The sequence below is a fragment of the Ruditapes philippinarum genome, unplaced genomic scaffold (genome assembly GCF_026571515.1).
Source record: "Ruditapes philippinarum isolate M1 unplaced genomic scaffold, ASM2657151v2 ctg681_1_1_1_1, whole genome shotgun sequence".
NCBI lineage: Eukaryota > Metazoa > Mollusca > Bivalvia > Venerida > Veneridae > Ruditapes > Ruditapes philippinarum.
The window spans coordinates 178,624-186,886 of record NW_026864845.1 but is presented as its reverse complement, the minus strand read 5'-3'; the positions used below and the strand labels follow the sequence as shown (position 1 = coordinate 186,886).

The 8,263-nt window shown below is 33.3% G+C and overlaps 2 protein-coding genes across 2 annotated transcripts; both read left to right on the top strand.

Annotated features, from left to right (window-relative positions):
• The first annotated feature begins 1,895 nt into the window (after positions 1-1,895).
• Positions 1,896-4,065, top strand: LOC132727020 (L-xylulose reductase-like). Its single transcript, XM_060712434.1, has 3 exons — positions 1,896-1,950; positions 2,502-2,599; positions 3,907-4,065. The coding sequence occupies exons 1-3, from the start codon at positions 1,896-1,898 to the stop codon at positions 4,063-4,065; spliced, it is 312 nt and encodes a 103-aa protein (XP_060568417.1).
• A 682-nt stretch (positions 4,066-4,747) lies between these two features.
• LOC132727027 (L-xylulose reductase-like) lies at positions 4,748-7,682 on the top strand. The gene is made up of 4 exons (XM_060712440.1): positions 4,748-4,784; positions 6,398-6,562; positions 6,757-6,874; positions 7,530-7,682. Exons 2-4 carry the CDS (start codon positions 6,413-6,415, stop codon positions 7,637-7,639), a joined length of 378 nt encoding a protein of 125 aa, XP_060568423.1. The 5' UTR covers positions 4,748-4,784; positions 6,398-6,412; the 3' UTR covers positions 7,640-7,682.
• The last annotated feature ends 581 nt before the right edge of the window (positions 7,683-8,263 follow it).

Below are 8,263 nucleotides of genomic sequence, written 5' to 3'. Positions count from 1 at the left end.
AACCATGCAGAATAAGATGTTTACTTTCAATGGTTAAATATTGGTTTAAAATTCTACGTTTAAACGATAGGAAATATGTTAAAATAGCTAATAAAGATATGTTAAATACAATAGAAAGACACCTAAATACTCTTAATTAAGCAAACCAGGTGAAACGTGTATTAAGTCCGTATAGTTTTTTTTATCATGTATGGTTATTTCAAGGAGTTGCAAATGTCAATGTGTTTTTAGAATTGTTTAAACAACGCCTGTCTGATTTTTTGTACAAGAATGGAATTCAAGATTAGAAGAGTCATCTAGAGCATTATTTTATAGAAACATCTCGGGTTTTAGTTTCCATCCTTATCTTAAATTTATAAAAACTAAGCATGTGCGACATGCACTTACTAGATTACGTTTGTCTTCTCATTGACTTGAAATAGAAACTGGTAGATGGTCTAGACATAGAGTTGATTTAAGTAATAGATTGTGTAGACACTGTAATATGATTGAAGATGAATATCATTTTGTAATATGTTGCTCTGAATATAATGTTCTGAGAAAAATGTTAATACCACAATATTATGTAATTAAACCCAGTATGTTCAAATTCATAAAAGTGTTGAAATGTCAAAATGAACATGGTATATATAATTTAGGACTATGTATTTATAAAGCATTCAAAATCAGAAATGAAGCTATGTATCACCCAATACATTACGATATGTACAGACATACATTTTGCAGTAGTTTTCAAGTCCCTGTGTGTTTATCCTCTTTTGTAAACAGTATAGTTTAAAAATATAAATTTCTTTTAATGGTTATTATGCAAATAGGTTTACCTTTTAAAATGTATAGTCTGTTTCAAGGCTTATTTGTGTATGATTATGTTTATTATGTATGAACTAGTTAGCAATTGATCTCATGTGACCTATGTAATTGTATTTAGCTAATCTTATCAATATATCCTTTTCGATGTAGAGTTCATAAAACCTTTTGGATTCATTTATATTTAGCCATGTACAGTGTATAATAACATCTCAACTTAAATAAATTTAAATCGGACGGACTTAAATGATAATAATTTCATTAACTTGCATATTATTTATACAATACACACATAGTCTATTGCTTTCTATCTATATCTAAAACGACCTTACCGAGCATTTAAATCTCGAACAATTTCTTTATTAACAATTTGTTACTTTTTTCAGATAGTTTTCATATCAAAAATTAGTTTAAACTATTAACTTTTCAGTTGCGAGAGACCCGCAAATTAGCTTAAGCACTTGGTCGCCGACCTATTCCGACGATATCGTACAATAAATTTGTATATTTTTAATATTTCGTGTTGAGTACGATCTCTTTACACAAAGTCCTCTATCAACCAATATGTTTTAACGTGACTACATTTCAAATATCTGTTGTTTTCAAAAAACTGCTAGGCTTGGAAACAATAAGAAATAACAATCAAGAAATAACAAGTAACAAAAAAAATAGACCTCCAGAGCTTCCGTAAAATTCGTAAATCTAAATCTTTATTTATAATCATTTAATGTTTATAACAAAAAAGCAAATCACGACACATAATTGAGCTATTATTATTACCAATAAACATATCTTAAAGTTAATGTACTCGTGTACATAGACGTATTGATGTAACAAAACACTGATAAGGTCAGTGACCTTGTCCTTATATAAATATAAAAAATATGATCTTGTAACCTTGTACCAACCGATGTTTACGCCCTAATCACTCTTCACGCCATATAATTATAGTAAAAATAATACTACTAAATAAACATCTAACTGAAGTTTATTTTTTAAAGTTAATATACATGTATACGTTTTCATCAAGACAGTATAATTACTTTTTGGACCTAGCTTAAATTTAAAGCACGGAACAAGCAGACGGTATGGCACAAACATATTTTATAGGAAAAGGGGCGTTGGTTACAGGAGCCGGAAAAGGTAACTCGATTTTTTTAACAATTCAAAATATTTATCACCTTTTCAGAACAATTTTTTACTCTAAATAACAACTATTTTACATACATTTCATAATTGTAAAATCATAATGACATAACATTTCTTTTTGAAAGATTAAAAAAAATATATATGAAGAAACTATATTCGGATTGTAGATGTCGCTAAATTTGACCTTTTTCAATGTTCAGATTTATTAAAATAGATCATCTGATTTCTTTATTCCACAAATATTCTTATATGTATTTGTAGAAGCAAGTCAATAAAATATTCAAATAAATAGAATGCAAAACGTCCCCACTTTTAATGTAAAAATGACTTCAAGGACGACTCGTTGTGTTGAATATACACTAAAATTTCGTTAGCTCGAACTTGGATAGCTCGAATACCTGCCTTAGCTCGAAGTCACTGTGCGGGCCAGTTTTATCTAGTACCGCCTTAATCAATACTTTTATACCGTGACTGAAGTTCACTAGAGTGTTGATATATCATATATAGTTGTAAATGTTTATTTTATATATTGGTATATATTATAGGTATTGGGCGAGCAATGGCAATTAGATTAGCTAACCTTGGTGCCAAGGTGTTTGGGATAAGCAGAACACAGGCAGACTTGGACAACCTTAAGAGAGAAGTATTTCATTGTTCTATGAGATAGTTTTACTAGTTTAAAGTTCTCCTCTGTTGTGATTAAACTGCATTTATCTTGAATAGAACATTGCTGTTAATTGTTTACTTATTTATTTTTATGCACGTCGAAGTAGAAAAAAATTCTTGGGTTCATCTTCACGAATTCACAAGTTCGTCTTCATTTATACACAATTTCAACAAACAGAATTCACTAATTCAACTTCATGAGTACAAGATTTCAACATTTCAACTTCACGAATTCACGACATGCACGATTTCATATTCACAAATACAACATTATTAATTCACATTTTGAACTTCACGATTACACTTTCATAAATTCAGTATATCAACTTCATAAAGTTGAAATTGTGAAGTTCATAACACGAATTAATGATCTTGAATTCATGAAGTTGAAAAGTTGAATTCATGATCTTGAAATAGCAAATTCGTGAAGTTGAAATCCCGAATTCGCGAAGTTTTATTCTTTAAGTTGAAATCGTGAATTCGTGAATTGTGTATGATGGATAGGTCAATGTACGAAGTTAAAATTGTAAATGAAGATGAAACCGGAAATTCATGAATTTGAAATGTCCGAACCGGTCTTTCGTAGTTTCTGCTTATAGTTTTAATGGTTCTTTTGTCAGTTTCTTACTGTTGGGAAAACTGGCAGAGGTTGAATGAAATTTGATTTGCAATAGCAAACGAAACTCATTCCTGTGTTAATGTTGTTGTTAGTAGTCTCATCTTATCATTTCTTTTTCGAGATGATAGAAGAATCAATATTAACGTATGACAATAGATCTAGAAGGAAAAATATAACATGAAGAATCACCACATATATGACATAATACCGACGTGGTGACATTTCCGAAGTTCTTGAAAAGCGTTGAATGCTGCTTAACCATTATGTATGTCAATTTGAGTGTGCTTAGCGAATACGTTACTTTAAACGACTGTTACTTGCATTGAAAGGCATTTGGCAGCAACATGTACCAGCATGAATTTGTCAGACTACAGACCAAATTATTTGAAGAATAAAACATCTAAAATGTCTTCTCAAATGAATTTCCTTAATATTACTTCTAATATAAAAGAGATTTTTCGAGAGAAAAAAATAAACAAAGTATCGGTACCAAATGTAACCAGAAACATAGGTTAATTGTGTCAATCAATCAATCAATCAATCAATCAATAAATCAACCAACCAACGAAGGAACAGACAGACGGACGGACATACTTTTTATTAAGGTCGACTAAGTAGAATATAAGCATATGATACGATACAGTTTGTATAATGATTTATTTCAGGTTCCATCTATTGAGACACGGTTATTGGATATATCAGAATGGGATAAGACAAGAGAGGTAGTTGAAAACCTTGGTCCAATAGACCTTCTTGTGAACAACGCTGGAATAATAAAGCATATAATATACTCCATTCTTAGAGATTACAAAAGAAGAATTTGATGAGTAATATATTTTTATTTTGTATTAATTCCCGTAGTTCGAATTATAAATATACCACTTATACACGAGTTTGCGTGTTCATGTTAAAACCTTCCTGGGTTTTTAATTAGATTGGAATAACCAAAAGATGAAAATGCTGCTTTGGCTCGAGGCAAGCGTGTTTAATTATCGCTTTAGAAAAAGGGTAATATATGTTTTGTAATGTTGGTATAACTGATTAAGAACATGTGAGATGATTACCATCCTGTATGAAGGAAATAGTCCTGAATGTAAAATAATTAGTCATAAATGTAGCAAAATGTACATAAAGTGGTATTTTGACTTCCATCAAAAATGCTAAATCACTATGACTGTACTTATTGCAAACATGCAAAAGAAACAAAACAGGGCTCAACTGTGTAATCAATAAGTATCTTTTTAAAAACTGTAACAGAACCCTATGGATAAAAAGAGCTTTTGAGAAACAAGCATACTAACATTTTTGAGGGTTAAAATGGGCCTTAACTTACTATGTGTATATAAAATCGACAAACATGATAAAAATATTGTAAAACAACCCTGTTCGCCAGCTGTAGCTAAACAGTCTTTAAAATTCCATAATTATTAAATATACACTAAAAAATCTAAGTATTTGAATGATTAACGTTAGAAACTTATAAACCTGTTCATTTTTCAGTCATCACAATATAAATTTCCGGGCCGCATTCAACATCTCTCAGGTATGTAATTTTTTGGAGTTGTATGTAGGTCGCACCAACACAATATAAGTCATATGGCGACTTTCCAGCTTTACTGGCGGAGGAAGACCTCATGTGCCCTTTCGTGCACTATTTCAGACACGAACGGGTACCCGAGTAAAACTGCCTATTTTCAGTCAGGTGGGTGGATAGCATGAAATTATTCAAAGTCACTGTCAGGATTCGAACCCACAGCGGTGAAGGGCAAGTGGTTTGCAATCAACGAATTTAATCACTCGGCCACGGACGCCCCCCCCCCCCTACTTTTGGTTTTAGTTTTATTTGTTTTCGAATGAAAATTAAAATAGCATACTTCTCTAAAAAGCTCGGTTTTAAATTTTTGTACGGTCGTTTATGATCATTGATTTTTAAACTTTAAGTGCTGATGATTATATACCACTTGATGCTAAGAGGCGTGATAAATTTTGCTCCTGTTATTTAGATTAAGTATGAAGGAGTTACTTGTCCTTGTTTTTATTGCTTTTGACGGATGTCATCATTCTAGAATTTGTAATATCTATTTGGCTAAAACGTTAGAATTCTGTTTGATTAACCTGTTCGAAAACAATATTTAACTGTGAAGAAACAATATATAAATACTGTTAAAGAATGAATGTTTTGCTTCAACTGCGGTCTCACCTACTATCAGCAGAGCCCAGGACCACCCCGGTATGTTACGGGGATGATTCGCGGACGGTCCGGGGTGAAATTATTGTTGCGGTCATATTTACACCGGCAGCATTACGGTATTTCCCAACATACACCCATGATGCACCCAGACCATCCATGCAGAGTCCCTGGATGACGTCGGCAGAGCCCCCGCTTGACCAAGGCAGAGCCCCGGTCGATGCAGACAAAGCCCCAGTGAATTTAAAACACTCTAAAATGATGACGTTGATACATAATTTTTATTTGATATAATATCTTTTGTTCCAGAACAGTAATTATCTAAATAATCCTGATGCAAGACTGGACAAAAGGGAAATGTGGGGAGGGTTATAATACAAACAAGTGCAATCATCGCAAATTGCCGTGATTCTTTTGAAATGAACCGGACTACCGGGATCAACCGAAGCTCCATCGTAATCCTTCGGGACTCTGTCGGCATTCACCGGGGGCTCTTCCAGCATTCACCGGGGCTCTGCCGGCATTCACCGGGGCTCTACCGTAGCTCTACCGGCTACATCGTACCCCGAATCAACCCCGGTTTGTGCCGCCACAGTTACTGTTCTTCCCCGGTGTAACCGGTTGTTCATAGCAGAGCTAAGGATGAAGCCGGCAAAGCTAAAATTTCCCGGATCACCCCGGACCATCCCGGTTATATAGGATGTTTTATTCCATCCGGGTCGAATGCCGGATGTTCCCGGATCATACCGTACGTTACCGGCAGAGTAACGGATGTACCCCGGTTATTTCAGGTCGTTCCCGGATCATTCCGGGCGTCTACCGGGGCTCTGCCAGGGCTTTGCCGGGATGTTAGTGAGACCGCAGCTTTAAATATGATAAAATTATTAATATTAATTATTAGAATTAATACATATATACATGTACGTAATTTTCTTAAATGTAGAAAAAATCTTATTAATATTTGGCAGGTGGTTGCACGGGGAATGGCTGAACGTGGGAATGGCGGAGCTATTGTTAATATTTCCAGCATTGCTGCTATTCGTACCACCGCTTACCATACGAGCTATAGTACTTCCAAGGCGGCCCTTGATATGATGACGTCATCAATGGCGCACGAGCTTGGCTGCAAAAAGGTGAAATTGTATGGCAATCAGAAATGTACAAACATTGTAAAGCAAGTGTATCTTAACATTGAATTGTACCTTAATTAAGTGATAGTTTTTAAGCATGCTTGAACTATTTACAGGCAACATTGTGATGATTTTGTTTAGTTCCCACTATAACAATAAAACTAACATGAAATTCTTTCTGTATTTTAAATCGTCAGATTCGGGTTAACAGTGTTAATCCTACAGTGGTGATGACAGAACTTGGAAAGAAAGTATGGGGCGATCCTGTTAAGCAAGCGGCGATTCTTTCACGAATTCCTATTGGACGTTGTGCAGGTAAGAAGTTATTGGATGTACAGTGGAGTGCAATACTCTGGTTCCCTTGTAAACATATCTTTTTGCATACAAAGAGCAGGTAATACATGTATAGGCTACAGAGTCCAGGTGCTTGAGTGACTGACAGCGGCTCAATTACGCCACACGAGGAGGACGTTAATTTCAATTTTCGACATATTAAATGAAGAAAATTGATCCATTCAGTTGCCGGTTCGTGTCTGAGATAAACACAGGGGTTTGAAGGGAGGCTTCACTTATAAGGCTTGAAAGTTGTCTTAAATAAGTCCGAATTAAAAACAACAAAGGGAGAAAATTAATTATGTTTATTTATCAGTAGAAAGGAGATTTCACGTGAGAATGTATTCATCTGATATTCAAAACAATCTAATTAAAATCAGCTCCTAATAAACGCTTACACAAGGAGATCTGAACTTTAGTCATGCTGTATACATCAAAAATTATCTCATTTTCTAAAAATCTGTTCAATTAAATGGAATGTAAATGTCAAACAGTTAAAGTATAATATAGGTAATTTCTTTTTTTTAGATGTTTGACAATCTTTAAAATTATAATAAATGACGGCTTTACTCTAATGTGTGAAGCCATATAAAGTACTTGTCTATTTGATTTACAATGTAGGTCTGTATATTTTCAGAGGAAGAAGACATCGTCAATGCGACAGTTTTCTTGCTGAGTGAAAAATCTTCAATGATCACCGGCGTTACCTTACCGGTAGATGGAGGAATGCTTATAGACATAATGTGAAATATTCATAAACAAACAAGTGTGAATAAAAAGAATAATATTAACATTTATTTTAGTACATTTTAGTGTATATAAGCTTTCCTGCATAATGTGAAATATTCCGAAACATATAAGTGTGAATAAAAATAATAATATTAACATAGTTATTTTATATGCTACATTTTAGTGTTATATAAGCTTTCCTACATAATGTGAAATATTCCGAAACATATAAGTGTGAATATAAATAATAATATTAACATAGTTATTTTATATGCTACATTTTAGTGTTATATAAGCTTTCCTGCATAATGTGAACTATTCCGAATAAGTGTGAATAAAATTAATAATAATTTTAGTGTTATAGAAGCTTACCTACATAATGTCAAATATTCCGAGGCGAACGGCTGATGACGTTACTAAAATTTTGATGACACTTAAACTTAAATACCCTATAACATTAACAAAAAAGCATTTTTGAAGGTATGGTTTGAATATTTAATGACGAAATGTTAACGATGACGAATCGAATGATAAAAGGATTTATTATAATTAGAAAATATAAGGTTTTGTGACCTAAAAATAAAATGCCGCATCTCATCGGATAGTGTGGCTATTTTCAGTCAAAATTCATGTGAAGTAAAG